General features: G+C 53.4%; 1 protein-coding gene across 2 annotated transcripts; it reads right to left on the bottom strand.

The window, feature by feature from the left end:
* Nucleotides 1-3,723: 3,723 nt before the first annotated feature.
* Nucleotides 3,724-17,885, bottom strand: SEPTIN3 (septin 3). 2 transcript variants are annotated; one of them, XM_086751926.1, is made up of 10 exons: nucleotides 17,546-17,885; nucleotides 10,644-10,835; nucleotides 10,266-10,394; nucleotides 9,629-9,710; nucleotides 9,115-9,252; nucleotides 8,635-8,752; nucleotides 7,819-7,914; nucleotides 5,651-5,750; nucleotides 5,156-5,207; nucleotides 3,724-3,934 (listed from the first exon to the last, which is right to left on the bottom strand). In XM_086751926.1, the coding sequence occupies exons 1-10, from the start codon at nucleotides 17,883-17,885 to the stop codon at nucleotides 3,799-3,801; spliced, it is 1,383 nt and encodes a 460-aa protein (XP_086608052.1). In that variant the 3' UTR covers nucleotides 3,724-3,798. The 2 variants fall into 2 exon arrangements, with proteins under 2 accessions (XP_086608052.1, XP_086608059.1); XM_086751933.1 differs by lacking the exon at nucleotides 17,546-17,885 and adding an exon at nucleotides 15,978-16,164.
* Between the last annotated feature and the right edge of the window lie 3,499 nt (nucleotides 17,886-21,384).

The following is a 21,384-nucleotide window of genomic DNA, read 5'->3' on the forward strand; positions in this document are numbered from 1 at the left end:
CGGGCGGCACCGCCCAGCCCGCCTCGGGCACTGCGTCTTCCCCACCACGGGCCGCGGCATCGGTGCGCGGTGTGCCCGGGGCCTGCCAGCAGCCGCCGGGGAGGGCAGCGGTCCGGCCACTCCTCTCCTGGGTTGGCGGCGGCACCGGCGGTCGGTTGGGCCCGAGACGGCCGCGGAAGGCGCTTTCCCTAAACCCCCCCGGGTCCGGTGCGTGGCGATTTTCGCCGCCTTCTGTTCGCGTAACCCTCGGCAGCGCCGCTTTCCTTTGCTGGGCTGGGAAAGGTGCTGGCAGCGCGTCTTGGGCAGCCTTTCCCCCGAGTTGCCTGCTTAAAAACCGTAATGAACGTGTCCTCACAACCAGCCACGGATACACGTGGCGCTGCTTGCTCTCCTTGGCTCTCTGCTCACAGCACAGCCGCCCCTGCCGTGGTGTTCGTTACCGTCTTGGCCACAATGGAGTTTGTCCAGCGTATAAAAAAAGTCCTTTGGGGTTTACCATGCATTGCAAAATTTTTCAGGTGAATGGCTTATGTGGTGAAGAGTTTGTGAGTCTCTGAATGCACCTCAACTGTAAAATTTGGACTCTGGCCTCCTATGATACTGTTCAAGTGGTATCTCTGAGGGGAACATCTGACTTGTTGTGGTCATCCTGGGACTCGGCTGGTGACATGCGAGAGCTAGGATCTCTTCAGGCTTTTCCCAGGTTATCCATCAGCAGATGCTTTTTTTCCCACAGTATCTCCCACTGCTGCGCAACATGGGAAATTTTTGATATTTGCCATTTATAGGCTTTCTGGTAGATATGCAGACACCAGTAGGACATTTGCATGAGCGGATGGCAGCGAGGAATACCCAAGCTTGCTTTTCTCAGCGAGCTTTTATGGATCCTGTAGAAGTAGTCCATGATCTGACAGGAAATAACAGAGCAGAGCTTAAAAACCACCTTATTACAAACAAACAAAAATTCCTAAACCTACAGGGCAAAACACAGAGCCTTGTCCTTGCAATCCACGTTACAGGCAAAGGAAAATCTCTTCTGTTGTGCGGGGTCTACTTTGCTTTCATTAAGCAGGGCAGTGTTGGCTCTTTGCCGTAACTCTTGTTTGCGCCCAAAAAGTTGTAGAAATGACCATACTGCAGCCCAGGGTGATGCAGCCCAGTGGCAAGAGAGTTCCTCTAGAGCAGTCGCATGGCTGCCAAAGAGCTGCATGAGAAAGCGAGTGCAGGGAACACCTCCGCGCGGCCCCGCTGAAGACGACGGAGTGTGGCTTCGTGCTTTGGTGCAGTGAAGAAGAGGAGCCTTGGGGAAGTCTTTCCTGTTGCACTGGAACAGTAGAACAGTATGTGGAGGCTAGGCAGGAGCGGCCACAGCAGAGTGCGCTGAGAAGATGCTTCTGGCAGCCAGTGATGCTGGGGATGTGTCCACACTGGAGGGGAGCCAGCTAGGCTGGTGGAGACAAGCTGGGAGGAGGCTTTGACCCTGTGTTGGGCTGTGGACGGCCAAGTACGGGTGGCAGGATGGGTAGCAGTGTAACAGGATGGTTTCTGCAAGGTCCACGGTACAGCTGCTGGCACGGGTGACAAGGTTTTTGTTCTCTGCGGAGCCAAGGAGGCCTGGTGCGGGTGGGAAGGCGGGTGCAAGGCTATATGCACACGCTGCATACAGGAACCAGGAGCCGTGAACATGGGCGGTGAAAGGACTGCGAAGGGCTGCTATGGCCCTCACATCCTAGTGGTGCTGAGACTGGTTGATTTGTGTGGGCAGGTGGGAATGAGAGTGAAGAGACCTTTGCTTTGCAGTGACAGCAGCAGAGAAAGCCACAAGACACACATATGCTCTTAGACGGTTTTGCTAAGTCTTGGAGCACCCGCTTCCCAGCCCTTGCCCTGGTACAGCAACGTCAACCAAGCTCAGTCCTGGCTTGAGTCATCCCCTGCTACTCCTTTGCTAAGACCTCTTCCTCCCTCCCACATCAGACTTTCCAACCTCCCCATCCCAAACCCACCGCACTTCCCCTTGCTCGCACCGCTGCCATCCTGCGCCATGGCGTTCTGCATACGTGTTTTAAATCCAACCAGCTATTCTCCTGGAGGTGACAACCCCTGCCAGCCATGTGACATGCTAGGTGACAGGCAGAGACTGCCAAACTCAGGACGTCTGTTGTTTTCTACCCTTCTGCACAGCCAGCCCTGACACTTTCCGCCTGGCTGAAGGACGTACAGAAAAGAGCTGACACTGGCTAGACATGAGCATGCAGTCTTCAGTGAAGCTGCACCTCTTTCTGCTCTTGGGTCTTTACCTCCCCTCCCCGTCCCCTCCAAGGCAAGGTAAACCAACAGCTTCTCAACCCGACACAAACACACGTTGATAAGGAGGAGATGTGAGAGCTGGGGTAGGGAGAGGGAGGAAACAGCCTGGAGAAGAGGAAGAGTCAAGTACTCAAAGAAATGAAGGAGAGACAGAAAGGGTCGAGAGCAGAGAAAGAGAGATAGGGAAAGAAAGGAAGGAAGGAAGCTATGGAGGGCTAAAAGGGAATGAGGACGAAAGCACAGGAGAGGAGGACATGGAAGCTGGGAGGGCAGTAGGAGGGCGGAGGAGCAGGACAGGCTGAGACTGCTGGAGTAGCAAACGCAGCCATTTCAGTGAGGAGCAGGTATCTCTTGTGTTCCCACCACCAGTGGAGACCTAGGGAGACACCTCAGCCCAGTGCTTCTCAATCCACGTCTCTTTGCGCTCCTTGAAGATCCTGAAGGCCTTGTGCTGAGTGGAGCTGCCCCTGGGGGAGCCCCTGGCAGGGACCCCTTGTGGCACTGTCTTCCCTGTGCTCCCACAGCAGAGAGCCCGTGTTGTGGGGGAAAGTTTTGGGTGGGACCTGCTTGGTGGAGAGATACCACTGCGATGGGAGATGAGGTGGGGTGACCTCAGGGCATCTTGGTCTGAGCTGGAGACTTCAGAGGATCAAAAGCCTGTGACACTCAAGCATGGCTTTCGATCTTAGCATGGGGCGGGCCAAATGCACCCTCTGCAGCAGAGACACGTTATTTTCCTCTGGGTTCTGCTTCTTTTGGAAAATATGGCTATTTTCCCCAAGTACTTCAATGCTTCTCAAATAGGTGCTACAACCCAAGAACTAATTCTCTGTGTCCTCCCACTGGTCACTTCCCCTGAACCACTAAACATGTCAGCCTGTCACTTCTCCCATCTGTCCACTTCCAAGCTGCCATTTCCCCTTGGGAAGCCTCAGCAATAAATGGGGATAAAATGCTGGGCCAGCACGCTCTCAGACCAGCCAGCTGTCTTCCCACCCACTGAGGACCCAAGAGAAAGCTCTGCTGTAATCACTTGAAGACAGTGCATGCACTGACTCCACCATCTCTCCTGGAGTCTCTCCTTGCCACGTCTCCAAGTGATAAAAACAGAACCGTAGCATGCCCCACATCTCCCACCTCCAAAGCCCTCCTGCCCCTATAAATCCTTCCTCCATCCCTATTTCCCCTGGGCAAGACACACAGCTGAGACACAGAAACGAGAGAAAGGAGGATGACGGACAGTCCGCTGTGCAAAAAACAAACCAAGAATGAGGACACTCTGGGAAGGACAGAGGAAGTGCCTTTGGTCCCTCTCTGGCACACAGGTAGGCACATGCACACACGCACTCACTCACGCTCGCGTCCTCTCAGGGACACAGAGGATGTGCCACATGCTTCAGAGACAGGCCCATGGTAGAGTCAAGGGTAGCAGGGGTGGGTTGTCGTATCCAGAGACATCGGGTGACAGCGGTTGGGGGTGGGGGTCATTCACAGGTTACTTTCGTGGTTTTCCTCTGTCTCGACAGTCATAGGGGGCAGCCCTCCGTTGTCATTCAGCCGCTTGGCTCTGTAGGTCTCATAGTGGATGTTGTGGGTCACTTCTTTTAGGTCCTGAAGGTGGGTCCTGCAGGAGGCAAAGTGAAGATGGGGTTGGAAAGAAGATACGGTAACCAACATCAGCATGGTCAGTATTAATCTTCTGATGATCGTTTTATTCCCTGAGATAAATGGAAGATTTCTTCAGGCAGTCTGGCTAATGAGCGTAGCCCTCTTTCTGCACAGACGGCATGGGTGCCATCATACACAACCGAGAGCTGGAGCATCGGCATTCAAGAACACATACGCAGGATGCAAGATATGAGCTGAAACCCCTGGCTGTGCTTGCCAGTGTCCTGCCACTCTCACACCTGTGCCAGTGGGACAGCTACTGGCCATCCTGGTGTGTCAGAGCAGACATGGGCTTATCTCATCTGAAGCAGTGGTGAGACAAGGAAGCACCAGGAGGGTGTATCCGGTCCACTGCAGACCATAACCTGCAGAACACTGCTGTGAACATCATCCCTGACCTCCATAGAAGGCTTGTGAGCTTGGACCGGGGCTTTGTGATGATCGCTTGGTTAGGATGTTTTTACTGGAAGACTTAGGGAAAGCACATCTGCTGGAGAAGCTATTGCAGAACAAGAAGAGGGCAGTAGGGTGATGTCAAAGCATTGTGTCTCAGTACCACCAGACCCACAGGTGGAATGAGCCACACCACTCTGGCTTTGAAGTGTGCTTCTCTTATTTTCTTATTTTTAGTCTTATTGTATTCGTAGGGAACAGAGGTGACCCTGGATCTGTAGCTTTTCTACAGATATCACTTGTGCTGAGATAACTTCATGAAGTGGAGTAGGAGTAAGACAGGACAATGGAAGCTGAATTAAATATGGAACTTTTAACTTCCACATCATATGTTCCAGCACATCCCTCAGCCTGGTAGGACACAGGGTCTGGGATATGGTAGTGGCCTCTTTCTCACTGCCTCTAGCCCAGGTCTGTTGCCAACAACAAATATAAGTTGTTGGAACTTAATATCCTTAATGGGATATAAAGGAGGTGGTAGTATCCTGCTTTTCTCCAGGCGTCCAGCTCATACATGAAAACTACCACCTACTGTAGTGGTCATGTCACTAAGAGAAGCACTGGAGTATCTACCCCTTAACTCAATTCAACCCTACCCCACATAAGCTTCCATTGCCAGAAATGTACTTTATTTTCCTTTCCACAGGGGCTATTTCACTCTAAGAAGGTCTCAGAAGGACTCCCTGCTCATCAAGAGCAAACTGGTGCATGACCATGGCCTTACCTGATCACAAAATCTCGAAGGAGGGCAAATTCACAGTGAGTGAGGTTTTCCACTGGAAAGAAAGCAAACAATTGTTACATTTTATTTTTTTCAGCAACTTCTTTTGTCATTACAGGGATGGGTAGAGCCTGCATACTTCAGAAAGGACAGACAGTTGTGTGAATGCCACACTGTCAGGCATTGAGGAGACACGCTGAGAGGTGCTGAGCACTCATGTGAATTTTCATTTGAAAACCAAGGCAACCTCAGAAGCTCAGCTTCACACACCATGGTGTTCGGAGTGTCTCCAGCTTCTGCCAGTTAGCAGTAATGGTACTGCATTGACCATGGAAGCTCCCTCCCAGCAGAGCTATTTGAGAATTATCCTCTTGCTTGGTTTCAAAAAGTTTATTGCAAAAGGGATGGGAAGGAAGCCATGGGATGTTTTCTGGACCCTTGTCTATTACCAGGGCCTGCAGAGATACTTTCATCTCCCAGAAGCAAGAATTTTTTTACCTTCAATGATTCCCCAAGGTGTTTTCCTGCCCAGGACTCTTTTGCCATTCACTTGGTACTCCTTGTCGCTGCCCACTACTGCGAAGGGCATGCTTTCCTGCTGGGAAGAGACATGTGGAGAGACCTATTGAAGAGCAGCGCCATCACTGTTCCCCATGCACCTTTCCTCCTCTCAGCTCACAAGGCCTTCTCCAAGGGAAGAGGTTCTCCAGAGCAACACTTCACTGGCTGTCCTCTTCACCTGTCTATGCTATCTCTGGCATTTGGGCCCTTGCTTTACAGGTGTCCTTGCACCCCCCAAGCTTAGTGGGTAGCTTGCAGCAGTGCCAAGGGCTCTGGAGTAGGGGGCAGAGCTTTTCTACACTCATCTCCAACATTTCTGAAGAGGGGGATGACCAGAGAAGTTCCTTGTTGTAACCAGGAGAGGGTCTGCCAGCCCAGGGCTGCTCATACGGATAGTTTGCGGTGAGTATTTCTCACCGACTTTGTAGTTCTTCACCAGAAGAAGGAGAGGACTCAAAAAAATCCTCCCCAAAAAGACACATGAACATTCAACAAGTTTAATGGCTGAAATGGTTGTACTGAGGAAGGCCAGAAATGGGGTAGGGGTGCAACTTCCCTGGCATGTGGGACAGTAGATGAGGCTGTTGGGGACACAAATATCTCTAAGCATGGGGAGAAACTATTCATTTCCAGAACACAGGCTGCAGGAGACCCTGCTATCTGTAAGGTTGTGCAGATGTTCATAGATTTTCTCTGCTTTTTAGATGTCCCTGGGCCTGGGAAGGGACTGCAATTACGACAGGAATGGGGATTAAAAAGCAGTTTATTTCTTAGGTGTGAAACTATCCAAACCTAGGACAATGATGCTGAAGTGCAGAACAAAATGTGGTGCTCTCTTCAAAATCCGTAACAGTCTGGAGAAGGAGCAAAACCCATCTAGGCTTCTCCAGAATGTGTGATGTATTGCCAGATGGGAAATGATTAATTAAGATGGAGAAGGTGGGAATTTCTGTTGGGGCTCTGGCAGCTGGGGGAGTTAAAAGGGCAACTGTCAGGCTGCAGTGCAAGACACCTGGAGTTTCTTGAGGACTGCCATGGAGGCCAGTCTGCTTTCATTAATGGCTTAGCCACAAAAATGATCAGTGGGATAAATAAATGCACTAGCATCACGGGGCCAAGAGATGTTGTCAGTACGAAGGCAGACTGGGTTATTATCTGGGAAGATGCAAGTTTGAGGCACAAAGAGCAGTATTTAGGGAATAACGTCAATAATTTCTGCTATGACTTCGGAGCTCTTGAACAAGCAGTGACTGAAGGAGTGGAAGGACCCCACATGCTAGTCAGTCACAAGACAACCATGAGCCACTGGTGTGATGCGATTGCTTAAAAAGCACATATGGTCTTATGGGCTTAGCAGTTCAGACTTCAGAAGAGATGGGGGAGCATGGAGTATCAGCATCAGTGCTAGAAAATCAAATCAAACTGGAGCAGGCACAGAAAAAAGTGACTAGCAGCATGGACTATTGAGGATCAGAAGTTCATCCAAAGGAGCTTGTATCCTTTAGCTGGCCAGAAGATCAGCAAAGGATAATATTGTTCTCCATAAATGCCTTGAGTGGCGGAGGGGACCACTAGGTAGGAGAACCGCTTGAGTCAGTGTTGGTACAAGAACACAGATATAATCCTAGGTACAACCTGGCCATGAACAAACACAGGCTGGAAATTAGGAGACAGTTTCTAATGCTCTGAGGAGGGAAGGATGGGACAGGTCTTCTCCCAGGGGTTGGGGGAGCAAAGAACTGGACTGCTTTTCAGGTTGAGTTTGGTCAGCAGATGAGAAGGCTCATGGGGCAGTTGTTTGGGACAAAGGCTGGACATCAGCCACACATCAGGCCCCACTGGTCCTTAACAGTGGCCAAACAGAGCATTCAGCAAGAGGAGGTGAAGCACAGTCCTCCCTCACTCAGCCTTCATAGCACCCTGTAGCATCGACAGGGATAAATTAAGCTGGGAATCTTGAGTGGCCATCCCTTACATCCATTGCCTCTTTCATTCAGGGGCCATGAAGCACTTAAAACCTTCTAGTGACACATGTCTGTTTTACCCTCGTTAAATATGACCAGCCCTTATCTCCCCTTCCCCTCCCACAATAAAATTTTTCCTACCCTGATTTTGTCGTTCTCTGTTTTATCCTCCAAGTCCTCATCGAATTCTTTCTGGGGGTAAAACTCGATCCCGTTTACTTCTAGCTCTTTACGCACCTGGGCAGAGAGACAATTTGGAGCACAAAGCAACACAAACCTGAAGGGAGGGCAGGCGGGATGGCCAGGCAAACACATCTGGGACATCCTTCCAGCGGGCAGGGGCTGGAGGGATTGTCCCCAGGGAAGTATGCAGCAAAGTGAGGACACATGGCAGCAATGATGAGTCTTTCTGTGATAGGACGAGGGGTAATGGTTTTAAGATAGAGGGAGGTAGATTTAGATTGGATAGTAGGAAAAAATTTTTTACAATGAGGGTTGTAGAATACTGGAACAGGTTGCCCAGAGAGGTGGTGGAAGCTCCATCCCTGGAAACATTCAAGGCGATGCTGGATGAGGCTCTGAGCAACCTGATCTAGTTGGGGATGTCCCTGCTCCTTGCAGGGGGCTTGGACTAGATGGCCTTTGAAGGTCCCTTCCAACTCTAACCATTCTATGATTCTCCCCCAACCCCAGTTACGTGTCTGGCTCTGCATTTCCCGTGACAGAGCATATCGCGAGATGTCACACAGATACACGTTTCTTCCCCCTCTAATAGATGCCCTCAGAGCCATCTTCAGGGTAAGTCCTCCATCTTCAGGCCTTACCCACTAACCCAGCGCTGGACTCTGTGCATGCCCTGGGAACTGCGCTGCAATCCCAGGAAGAAGGATACCGCTCATTTCTCCCACCTCCAAGCCAGGACAGGGAAGGATCCCATGCAGGAGAGAAGATACTCACTCTTTGTTTGAATTCGATCTTCTCCTCCAAGGTCATGGTGTCAGCCTTGGCAATAACTGGGATGATGTTCACTACTTTGCTGAGATGTTTCATGAACTCCAGGTCCAAAGGCCGCAGGCTGCAGCCCGAGAGGGAACAACATGGAAGGGATCACTTTACCCTCCTTGCCTTTCATCCTACGGACTCTCCGAGCATGAGGGCATCAAAGAAACCCCCCACGTATGTACCCTGCTTGCTGCCATCATGCTCTCATCTCCTTCTTCCCATCCATCCTGCCCTCTCCCGAAAAACACAGTGGTATTTCTCCTGCCCTTGTTATCCTAGACCCTTTCAAGCCCCGCAGCACCCAAAGTTAAGCTAAACAGTGGCCATCCCACAGGCAGGACCCCTGGGTCCATGGCTGAGACGAAGCAGTGCAGGGTACATATCTGGGACAGAGGCACCAATGGCTTGAGGAAGGATGAGGGACTGTGTACGTACGAGTGGCCTGTGGGAGAGATGAAGTAGAGGCAGCAGTGCACTCGCGTGTCTGGAATTCGTTTCTTCCTTGCAATATTCACCTCCTCTTTCAGAAATTTTTCATATTGCTCGTTGATGTATTTCTCAATAGGCTCCCAGCTGTTAAGGTGGGAGAGAGAGATGAATAGACAGGTACAAATCTCCTCATGTTCCTGCCTACAGTGTTCCCAGCTCCGACAGCAGCAAAGCAGACTCAGGCGTAAAAAATATCCACCACAAGCATCTCACCATCAGCAGAAATGTTTCAGAGTTTCTGTAAGTGGGCACAGAAATAGGCACTCACTGTGTAATGTGTGCATACTCCCATGCATGCACACAGACCCATGGTTCTCACAATTCCACGTCCCCATTACCGGCCACCTGAGTGCAATAGGATCCCAGACACCATCCAGGCCAAGCAGATGAGAGTTGCTCCACATACCATCTTAACTCCAGCCCTTTCTGGAACACAAGGCCTCGACCATGTAAAACTCACCAGTTCTCATTGTTGATCTGGTCCCCGAATCCCGGCGTATCGATCACTGTCAGCTTCATTTTGACACCACCTTCTTCAATGACTGGGGAAGAAATTGCAAACAATCATACACCTCCCTGGGGACCTGCTCCATCATGAAACATGTCTCTGTGCCCTACAAGGGAACAAAAGCGCTCTGCCCTCATTCCTGCCCAGCAAGCATGACCAGGCAGGGCTGGGTCATGCCTCAACAGCTGTGACCCCCACTTGCATTTCTGACCCCAAATTGTAGAAGCTGTGCTGATGCTTCACCAGGCTTGGGATGGGACCCACCAATTTGTACAGATTAGTAAGCGTCTGCAGGTGGGAATGAGTTACAGCAAGGCTTAATCCACACATGCAGACTCATGTCTTGGCAGAAGAAATATCTGAAACTCTTTTTCTACCCCTCACTTTTGGCTGTGGCATCAGAGGCATCACTGTTTAAGAAAAACCTTGGCTGGATCTGAGGCTGTCTAAAACTGGCATTTGTCCTTTAGCTTCCCATGGAAACAGGGCTGCCTAATACCAAAGAACTGTTTGCATAGACTAGTGGGGTCTTCTGCAAGACTGTGCTGAAGCATCAGTATTGCCTCCACCCCAGCATCCTGGATCTTACCATGCCCAATGGCTTTGATCTCCACTGTCTTGGGGATCTTCTCCTCCCGGTTCCAGCCTGAAGATTTGCGGCTCACCTGGGATTTGAAAAGGGTGTTCACCAATGTTGACTTTCCCAGTCCACTCTGACCTGAGGATTGCAAAGAGGAGGCTCATGACATCTGGCACAGCACAACGATGACAGCAGGCCCAGGGGACAGAGCCAGGCTGGCAGGGGAAGGGGTTGTAGGTGTCTCCTTGCCTTGCGCAGGCTCTCCTTTCCCTCAGAGCAAGCACTGCCTGCTCCCTCATGCCCTCCCTGAAGGGCTCACTCTCCCACCTGGCCTCATAGGACAGTCCCTGGCCATGGTTCCCAGTACCTCAGCTGGTTCCTGCGTACCTACAACCATTATGTTGAAGTCGAAACCTGTCTTCATGGTTTTCTTGCGCATCTGCTCAATGATGGTGTCAATACCGATGTAGCCCAGCAAGCTGGCGTTAATGCCCATGGGTTTCATTGGTACGACTGGTTTTTGTCGTGGCTCTGGGACCAGCTCAGACATGGCTGCTTCGTTTTTGCTCTCCACTGGCCCTGCATGGGCAGAAAGATGGAAAAATAGTCATTGAGGTGTAATGAGGACCTCCCTGCTTACATGTCACAGGGGATGAGGGCACATTTGAGCATCCATTTCAAGGGCTACTGTGGATGACTGAATGGCAAGATTTTAGCAGCAAGGTTCTTCATGGAGGAACATCTACTTCCAGCACACTCTTCCATGTGTCACTCCAGATGGGGAGATGGAAACGTGGGGCTCGTTGAGCATGGAACGCATTGATGGCTACCTGAAACAGAAGGAGCTGTGAAGCTGGCTGGGCTCCTAATTGAGTGCCCAAAGCTCTGTGTGTGTCTCCTTGTTTTTGTCTCCCAGTTCTCACCAGGATCACCAGTGTTTTGCGCCTCCAAGTTTAGCATGAAATTTGCGATGGAACAGACTTTCAAAAAATATCATGTGTCAAGTCCTGGCATCAAAATAGTCTGGGATTTACCATGAGGACTTGCAAGTTCAGCCCTTGCCAGGGGCGGCTGCGTTACTGGCTGTGCTGTGCAGGCTGAGATCCTCAGGGAAAGGCAGTGGTGGAAGTGCAAAGCATGGCCACAACCTCCATGCCTGCCTTGCACCCATAGATCAACGGTATTTGTCATGCTCAATAAACTAATAATTGTGATCAATAAATTAATCATCTGCACCTTTCCATCCTCACATTTCCCGCCTTGTTTCTTCCATGTAAAACAAATAGGGAAAAAGAAAGACCCTTGGGGGTTTTCCAGTCTCTCCGACTCTTTTTTTTTTTTTTTTTGCATGATGGCACACACTGCTTGGGGCGGGCCTCATTTATCTCCATCTCTTTTCTCATCAGTGAGCAGCTCCCACCCGCTGGGAGGAAGCTGGAGGTTGGGAGAGGGCAGGGCAGGGAAGAAAAGCTGTAATTGGTGGGGAAGGGAGGTGTGAGGGATGAATCTAGAAAGGAAGATGAAGGAGATGGGAATCAAACACCTTTCATACATGAACCAGCTGCAAACTAGAGCCTCTCCCACTCTAATTACTTGACTCCTCCATGCTTTGTCTCATTAGATGGTTATTTTTCCAGGACAGGAACAGCATGTGTTTTTGCTTGGTAAGCACTCCACTTGTTTTGGATGCCACTTCAGTTCAAATGTCTCACGCTAAATTACCCCTTTCAATCATTTCAGCGGAGTTTTTTGCTCCTCTCAGCAGAACCCCGCCAGCTGCAGAGGAGGACATGAGTGGCCAGGCAGGTGACTGCCATGTGGTGGGTGACACATGCCTTTTGGAGAGGAAGATGACTCAGAGGTCATGGGGCTGGGGACACGGATAGCACCAGTCTGGGATCCCCATGACAGCTCAGCCAGACCAGGCAGAGACCGGGGTTGGGGAGAGGTCAGAGAGGTTTGATTCAAGGACAGGGTTAGGCTGCAACAGGCTGCATGGCTGGCTGGCGACCCTGCCTAGCATTCCCACATCAAAGCTCCTGTGCAGACGCAAGGGCTGCTCTACACGGTTAAGATTTTACATTTTACATAAGCTTTAATATCCCACTGTTGTGTGCTGAGGGCAGACCTTGCAGAAGGGCCACCCTTGGCAGGGAGAAAGGTGCCACCACACAGCTCCTTTTACACTGCTTGGGCAGTCTTTCATGTTAAACTGGGAGAAGGGATTTTCCCTCCATGTGAGAGGATGGTAGCACAGCCACCCGTACACAGCACCGTGAGTAACATCTGAAGGTTCTTGTGCCACCTCCGTTCCACCTTGCCTGCAGGGGAGACGTCTGCTGGAGGATGCCTCCCCCCTGCTCTTCCCTACTGAGCGAGGGCACTCTGAGCTATCATCATCCTCTCCTGAAGCAGCAAGCATCACCCTGGGGGGACCAGAACACAAGATGGACCGCTGACTTGAGCCACGCTGGCAATTCAGAGCACCTCATGCTGCTGGGCGCCTGCCGGAGGAGGCAGCCTGCCCAGCCGAGTGCTTCTCAGCTGCAATCCGGTCTTAGACCTGTCACAGCTAGTCTGTGCCTTTCCTGCTGACAAAGCATCCCCCGGGGCTCCTGTTGTCTTTTTCCAGCTTTCTCAAAGCTGCTGCCAACCAGGAAAGCCCATCTCTCTGGCACAGCATGGAGGGCCAAGCCAGATGGCTTTCCTGCACCCTGCTCTTTACTTGTCCTCTCCCAGGCTGGCCCATGCCACCTGTACCATAGTCACGTGGCTGTGCCGTGCCCCTCATCCTGCTTCAGCATCCTCCAACACACATCCCATACAGCCCTGCTGGGGTCCCACCTACCCCAGAGAGAGGGAGAAGAAAGAAGGAGACAGGCAATGATGAGGGGATGTGGGGTAGGGGCCTCTGGCCCCAGGGAGGCACTTGGCTACTGCACTAATGCAAGCAAATAAATCTAGGAGGTGGACAGGGAGCAGGTTGAGGTGAGAAGAAAGTCCAGCTGAGCAGCTGCGTGGGATGGGTGCAGAACCTGGGCCACCCCTTTGTTGCCCAGGCAGTAGCTTGTCCTCAGGAAGTCTGTTGTCCTCTTCTTTATTCCTTCCACTCCTTATTCTTATGCAGGAAGGAGGGCAGTTGCTGGCAGCCAATCTCAGGTCTCTCTGTGAGGTTCATAACTCATCCCTCAGTCTCACTGAGGGATGCTTTGCTCAGAGCTGGCAGATGTTGCTAACTCTGCTGTTAACATTGCTATACGTAGCTATCCCTTTGCGGGCTTCACTGCTGGAGCCAGGAGCTTGCAGTGGCTCAAGCAGATATTTCAGTGTCAGGTTCCTGAGCACCTAAAAAAAGCCCTGAGACCAGGAGAAAAGATCTCCACAAGTCTCCCTAAATACTTCCTGGATTTTATACCAGTGATGTTGCCATGGGTGGTTTGGTTTTGGACATCCAAGGTCTCAGGGTAGACAGCCTCCCTTTCTCCTCTTGGTGACACCCTCTCTGTGTGGGGTGCATTCCTATACAGCCTCAGGAAGGGAAGACCCCATTTTGCAAAGAGGTACCCAAGGGCTCAGCTTTCTGCATATTCTTTTCAACCTCTTGACTCCCACAGAGGCATCCAAGGAGCCAACTGAGGAACAGCCTGCCAGAGCTAATGGAGGCACCTTGAGACGTGAAAGACATCTCCTCGGTCTGCTGGGAATGGCTTTGTTTTATGTGCAGTAGTGCTAATGCTGCTATGAAGCCTCGTTAGCACTCTGATTGACTGGTCAAGGGCTGGCATTATGCATCCTGGGCACATCCCATAGCCCCTCCAGCTGTCCCCTGTAATGAAGACATGGTAGGGCACTACGGCCAGTACAGCTGATAATGAATAGAGGGTTAGCCAAGGTTAACCACTCGCATCCGCTGTTTGCATCGCTACCCTTTTCCCTGCTGCTTTGTTCTGTGTGCTAAGGGAAGCTCATTTAAGAGGGCGATTGCTGGTGATAGTTCTGCTGCCCGGTTCCCAGGGGCAGGCAGGGCCAGAAGGACAACAGGCACCCAGAGAACTCCCAGTGGTCCCAGCTACCTCCTGCCTCTGACACTCACCAGTCCACCCCAAAACCTCTCCCTGGAAGGCCGGTGTATGTGGCCAGCAACAAACACCTCTTCTACAGCGCACCCTTTACATCTGCCTGCCTTTGACCTTTGCAGCTGCTAACTTGGGACAGAGGTGGCCCCCCAGGTCCCTTAGGGGTTCAGGTAGTGGGGACAAACATCTACTCAGTCCTGATAACCCAGATACAGTCGTATCCCCTCCCCCTGCCTTCCAGTCCTTTGTCTGAGTGGCAAGAGGGAGGGAGGGCTGCAAACAGTGTCTCACCACAACCCAGCTTCCAGCAAGTAAAGGCTGTTTAACCCCCACGTAACACATGGATGGCCTCACTGTGGCTCTCCTCCCGTGCGGCATGAGACCATCCCGCTCTGGCTGGAGGCAGCAATCCACATGCACGTCTCACCCCAGCCCCTTCCATCCACATGGTCCCAGATCCACAGGCTCTGCAGACATGGATCGAGGAGGAGGGATGGGTTCGGAGCCTGAAGGCAGCTGGAGGGAGCAGGCCCTCAACAAGTGACGCCAGGTCCCTAGGAAGGAAAGCAAGCGGCTGCTTCAGTAGCACAGCCTCCCTGGGGCTCTCAGGCATTAGGATCTGCTCCTTGCTTCAGATCTGCAGAGGTGATGGACTGAGCATCTCTCCGCTGGAAGAATCCCTTTCCCCTCCATTTCCTCAGTGTCCCCAGGGCATTTCTCCCAGCTGTGCAGGGTGAAGGTTGAGCCATGCTGGATGCACGGCCTGACCTCAGGGTGCAGAACAGAGCCATTCTCCTTACCAGATCTTTTTGCCTGGCCTGAGGATCACCCAGCATTTCGAGTGAGGCAAGGAAACCTATCCCAGCCCTTTGGGCTGCTGCAGCCTTCCCAGCAGCAACCTTCTTTCCCCTCCATGCTCTGCAGAGGGCTTGGGCAGGAACCCGGCCCTGCTGGGGCAGCATGTGCTGAAGCCTCTCTGGAGATGCAGGAGCTGGAGGTGAAGGGGCTGGGCATGTCCCCAGCCCAGCCGCTGCAGGGTTAGATGCTCGCTTCGGTTCTGGCTGTACCCTCCGTGCCACTCCCCAGCCATGCAGTCCTTGCCCCATACCCGACTTGCTGCCTGGCTGGCATGGCTGTATCACAAGGCAAGAGGATGCTGAGCACCCCTGGACCAGGGTACCTGTGCCACCGTAGCTGCATGTCCCCCTGCCCAAACCCCTGTCGGTACCGGAGCTCTCTGCTCTCCCGCCAGCTCTTGCGCAGATGCCCAGGGAGCAGCACAGGACGTCCCCACTGCCCCCGCAGCGACTGCCAGTCACTGGCAAGGGGCAAGCCAGTTGCTGAGCAGCTTGTGGGCTTTCCTCAGCCCTGGACCAGCTGGAATTGTCTCTTTCTTTCAGAGCAGCCCCTGGCGCCAGCTACTCCCCATCAGCACCGCAACCAGCCCCGCTCATTCTCCTTCATGCTAGACTGCTGCCACCGAAAGGAAAAAAAAAACCCAACAAAAAAAAAAGGAAAGACAAAACCAGGACCAATTTCCCCCACTGCCCTTTGAGGTTATTCCTCGGTGGAGGGTGCCTGCACAAACAGCCCCAGCGGCATCCCTCCGGCATCGCCCAGCCCTGCCAAGCCCAGAGCATCCTACCTTTGAACATGAAGCTTCCTTTGTCTCCGAATCCTCTCCCAAAGGGGTGGGTCTCCCCCCACTTTCCTAGCCTGACGCTGATGTGGTGTGGTGGGCTACAAGGCTCCCTGCTTTTACCTCTCTCTTTCTTCCCTGTGTCCTCTTCTTCCCCCCCTCTCCTTCCCTTCCTTCTCCAGTGGCTATTTCAGCGGAGCGGGGATGCTTGGTGCTGCTCCTGCTGCCATCGTCATGTGACCTGAATATTAAACATCGCCGCAAAATCTCCCCCCTCCACCGCGCACCCTCCCCCAGCTCCATCCCAGGCCCCCACCAGCTTCCCTGCCTGGGTGGGCACAGCCGTGGGGACAGAGAGGCCACCACTGATGTGCCCCCCCATATTCCGGAGGGGCCCCCCTCGCACACCCGTACCCCTCCTCCCTCCCTGTACCGCACAGGCCTTTTCTTGCCCCTTTCCTTCCCGATTCCCCAGCGGTTTCAGCATCTCTGCTTGTTTAGGGAGGGGGTTATTTAACCCTTTTGTGACCTCGCCCTGGCAGGGCTGAGAAAGGGCGCTCTCTCCCCCGAGGTATTTATTGGGTTCAGGGGATTGCAAGGCCTCCCTCTGCTTTCCCGGAGAGAGGAAATTGGGAACGCTTTGGCTCCTCAAAAGCAATTTGCCCTTCAGCTCCGCTTGCGGAGGCGTGAGAAACCTTTTCTCCTCTGGCACCACGATTCCTGGCCGTCAGCCCAGGGTGCAGAGACAGAGCGAGCGCCATCCATTCTGTGCGTGTGGACACACGTGTGCATGCGTGTGCATGTGCATGTGTGTGCATGTGAGCAGGGAGAGGTGCTGCCCATGGGCCATTTTGGGACACGCAGGTCACATCCTTATGTGCCCCAGTGGGCATCCATGTCTGCGCCTGGAGAGCCATGCGGATGCCCCTGGCTGCCGCTGCCTTTGGACGGGGAGGCCCCTTCCTCCCTCTGTGTTTCCTTCTCCTACGGTTGTGACCCCCAGACCCATCACACACCATGGCCCCACCACACCGTGCTAGGGCACAAACATCTGGGACTGCTCTGACCCTCTGACCTCCTTCCAGGGCTGTCTCCATGTGTCCTTCCATCACATGGGAGAACCCTGGGTGGGGGCCAGGCTGTGGGGTGCCTGGCAGACTCAGCAAGCGTTTGGGGTACCTCTTTTTTTGCAGCGCCCCGGGGCATAAAGGGAACTGCAATCGCGGTGGGTTACAATCACCGTTGATGCTGAGAAGTGACCCAGGCTAGGCTGAGGGGTCCGACAAGCCAGCGGGCTCAGGACGGACAGACGGACAGATGGGCATTCCAGCACCTGCAGCAGCTCCTGACATGGCACCCCATGGTGCCCGTTTCCCCGCTGGACCCACCTCCCACCCACCTTTGCCCACCCACTCCCAGTGTGGGCGAAGGGGTGAGGAAGCCCCCATCCTCCCCCACATTCCCCCACCCCTCCCAAAGGGACCTGCCCCATGCCAACCCCCATAGCACCACCAAGGGACCCCTTGGTGCCTCCCTCCCCCCCTGCCCATCCCATCCCGGCAGCAGAGACCCACCTGAGGGTGGTGGGGAGCAGGGCACCCCCATCTTCGCCATCAGGGTGGCCTCAGCCTCATGAGCCCCACCGTGTCGCTGGGGCCCCTCGGCCGCCACAGGTCGGGGCCGAGGGGGGACAGGGGTGACGGGGGCCAGACCCCGCAGTTGCTCCCATGGGGGTCCCCCACCACCCCCGCCAGCCTGACGCAGGGTGACTGAGAGGCAGCTCCGCTTTGTGGGGGCGGTGGGGACACCGAGGGGGCTGTCACGCCGCAGCGGGGGACCCGGGATGCGGCTGGGGCCGATGGCGCCACCCGGGGTGGGTAGGCGGCTGCGGTGACGGGCAACGTCCTCCTCCATGGCGGGTGGTGGCAGGCTGGAAGCAGAGGCGTGAGGGCGGGGGGCAGGCGGTGCTGGACCAGGATGAGGGGCCCAGGCTTTCCCCACTGCCGAGGCTGCAGCGTCCTGGGACACGGTGCTCCCCGTCCGCAGGCCTGAGCCCCCACAAGCAGCCCCGCCAGGCCGGCCAGTCCGCCTCCGGCCAGGACAATGGGGCGCTTGTGGCCTGCCTGGCATGCTCCCACGCCTGGTGCTGCAGCTGCTCCTGCCCCCTGCCCCATTGCCTTCCTGCCCCCCACCACTGGCAGCCCCACGCCATGGGCAGCCCCACACCACGGACAGCCCCACAACCATGGCAGGAGATGCCATGACCACCCTGCCCCACTCCCATGGCAGGAGATGGAGAAGCCTGTGCCGCCTGCTCCTGAGAACAACAAGTGCAGTTAAAAAAACCAATTAAAATATCTGAATTTTTGAGATGTTTTCCCTTCCTCTCTTCTTTTTTTTTTTTTCCCCTCAAATGGCAGATTCTGGTTCAACAATTTATACCCCATTGAGGAAGTTCAGTGTTTGCTTGCCAGGTATTCGTCTAGGTTGATGCTTCTTTCCCTGATTCTGATTTTCTTTTGCTTCTTCTTTATTCTAATTGTTTATTAATTTTGCCAACTTTGGGGCATTTTCAGGGTCAAGAGGGCATCCATTACAGGGAGTCAGCTTGCCGCTCCACAAGTTCCTCACTATAAAAGAGACTTTGAAGGGCAACCCAATGACCAAGGAGGAAAGGAGAAAGGTTTTTTGGTGGGGTGAGACAAGACTATGTGTGGTTTGGTGAGCAAATGGGACCAAAGAGAAGGAAAGCTGGGCACCCATAGGACCCGCAGGGCAGCAGGTGATGCTCACCTGCCTTTCGGGTGGCCAGGGCTGAAGGGTGCAGGGGAAACCACCATCCTGTGACCCACAGCGAGCCATGGGGAGTGCTGGGGGAAAGCAGGGCTCAGGGTGGTGTAACGTCTCTGCTTCTTTATGGGCAAAGAGACAGAGAATGTGGAAAAGCCTAACCTGCTGCCATGCAGTATTTCCAGCACTAAGTATCTTCTCTGATGCTTTATGCAGTTTAATTCTGTATCTGTGACTATTTCCCTCTCCCCTGAGGTCTCTCTGGCTGCACAGGTCCCACAGAGGAGAAACTGTCTCAGTTTTCAGGCAGCATTTGGCTTTGGCTTAATTATTCCCAGATAGCCCCATAGCCCCACAGCGTAGCTGGCACATAATCCAGGTGGATGAAGACCTACTCTGCTTTTAAAGGAAACCTCGCTGCAAACTGGTCCTTGCTGCCTGCCCCAAGCTGGAGGGAGGCAGCTCCCAGGGGGAACAACAGGAAAATAAAGCGTCAACCACATGGTTCGTCACAGAATTTTATTCCACTGGGGAGGGCTTTGACACTGTTGGCAATAAAGTCCTTAACACTTGTGGAAAATACCTGGTTTAATACTGATTGCGTCAGGACTAAACAGCACAAAACATAAGCCAGAGGAGACAAATAACTGGTTTCTCTCTAGTCCAGCCCTGACCTGTTTGTCATCTTATTTTTGCTTGATATCTGTGGTGAGTTGTGGGCAGAGCAGAGGTAAAAACAGGCAGGAGGACGCGCAGAGAAGGACATAGCAGAGGGGAGAGGAGACCTCCGCGGGGAGTCCTGTCCCACATGGATGCCAGCTGCCCGAGTGCATCGGTGACAGACCCAGCCTTTTGTTTTTACCAGGCTGGTGGTTTTTCCTCTCCTCTTTTGACTCAGCAGGTGAAAGTGGGTCTGGAGGAGGTGTGATGGCAGAGCAGCCTGTGCTGGCCCAGACAGTGGGGACCAGGCTCCCCTGGCCACAGGGACAGTTTAACCTGTCCCTGACTGCTCTGAGCCCCTCAGCTCCAGTACAGAGCTTTTTATTACTACCCCATGGCTCAGCTGGGGTCTGTTCACAGTGCAGTCCCAGCTATGAGGGAGCTGAGGAGAGGAAGCAGGTTTCCAAGCTGGTGCTTGGAGATATGACTGCGTCGTGCCAGAGGGCAGGGGATGTGAGCCATGCAGCTGAGGGTGGCACATCAGACCATGCAGTCCAGCCCCGTGGCACTTCCCTTTCACAGCCCCAAAGCACCAAGGCACAAAAATAAATTGGATTTACCTGTTTCACGTTGTGCTTTGAGCCTTTGCTTGCCAGGACGAGCATAACTTTGGGCACAGGAGTAATCCCACTCACTGCATTTCCCTGCCTGAGCGAGGCTCCCCAGTCAGGGTACTCTTTTTTGGCTGAATGGAAGGACTCTTGACTTGTCCTCTGGCTGAAACAGGCCAGAAATCTCCTGCCAGTGTGCCTGGTTTTGGTGTGGAGGGTAATGGTCATGCGATTCCAATTTGGATGGATCAAACTTCCCAGAAAGACCCAAGATACTTATAGGATGCCCTGACCCATTCCTTCCTCAGCCAAAACCCTTAGATCTAAAAATTAACTTTCATCCCCAGAGCATTACCAATGGAGCATCACTCACTCAAACCAGCCCAGTGCTGCACTCTCCTCTCTTTGGTGATGGAGGAGAAAACCTCCCCTGACAGGTTCACAGGAGAGGCTGAGTGACACGAGCCGCTCTGGGGCAGATTTGGGCAGCCAGCCCAAGGGACTCCCGCTGCCCAAAGGAGCCGTCTGGGACTATGGCACAGAGCCGGCGCCCCAGGAGCACGCTGGGGTGGGTCACCCCGATACTGGCAGGCCCAGGTGATGGCACGGGATGCGCAGACACATGCACACTGGGTTGGTGGCAGCTGGCTTATGTCCCCTGGGACATGCGGGAGTGGGGCACGCAGGACCCCACTGTGTCCGGAGCACCCACAGGCAGCACCACTGCACCCACTGCATCCAAAGGGTGGGTGTTGGCGTGGGAGCAGAGGTGAGGAGAGGCTTTTGATGCAACCTCCTGCCATGGGTTCAGCGCTTCCCCAAACCTCCCTCTAGACACTGGACATTGCACTGGGATGGCAGGGAGGGAGAAGATGTGAATGTCCCTCTTAGCCCCAGCATCATGCCTTCATACAGCGCTTCGGCAGCTAATCAGCCCCGAGGCAGTGCACAAAGTGCAGACTGTCTATAAACATGGGATTTTGTGCCAGACGCACATTATATGGCTTGGGTCCAGAAAGCAGAGGTGGTGCAACGGGCCCATTTCACCAACAGGCTCAGTGTCCCTTCTCAGAGACATGCAAGGAAAGGGGTTCAAGGGATGATTCACAGCTTTTGTTGGGATGACAGTTAAGGGAGAGCCCATCCATGCCATAGGACTCTGGAGTGCAGGGGACTGAACAAGTGCAAGTTACCTCCCAGTCTGTCCCATCTCACTCCACGGCAGAGGAGCAGAAGGTCAGGCAGACTGGGAGAGGCTTATGTGAAGTCTGGCAGCACTCCTTCATGGAGAGGTGCAGAATATTCTCTGTTTGACACAGGACTTGGACAAACCTCTTTACTAAAGATCTTTA

This window comes from Chlamydotis macqueenii, chromosome 1 (genome assembly GCF_036417535.1).
Source record: "Chlamydotis macqueenii isolate bChlMac1 chromosome 1, bChlMac1.mat, whole genome shotgun sequence".
NCBI lineage: Eukaryota > Metazoa > Chordata > Aves > Otidiformes > Otididae > Chlamydotis > Chlamydotis macqueenii.

Bases quoted from the DNA above. Each gene is read 5' to 3' on its own strand.
- SEPTIN3 (XM_086751926.1), bottom strand. From the start codon at position 17,885: ATGGAGGAGGACGTTGCCCGTCACCGCAGCCGCCTACCCACCCCGGGT. The intron at 7,915-8,634 runs GTGAGTATCTTC...CTCTCTGCCCAG, and splicing joins AGATCGAATTCAAACAAAGA to GTGCGTAAAGAGCTAGAAGT. The intron at 3,935-5,155 runs GTAAGGCCATGG...TGCCTCCTGCAG, and splicing joins CTTCGAGATTTTGTGATCAG to GACCCACCTTCAGGACCTAA.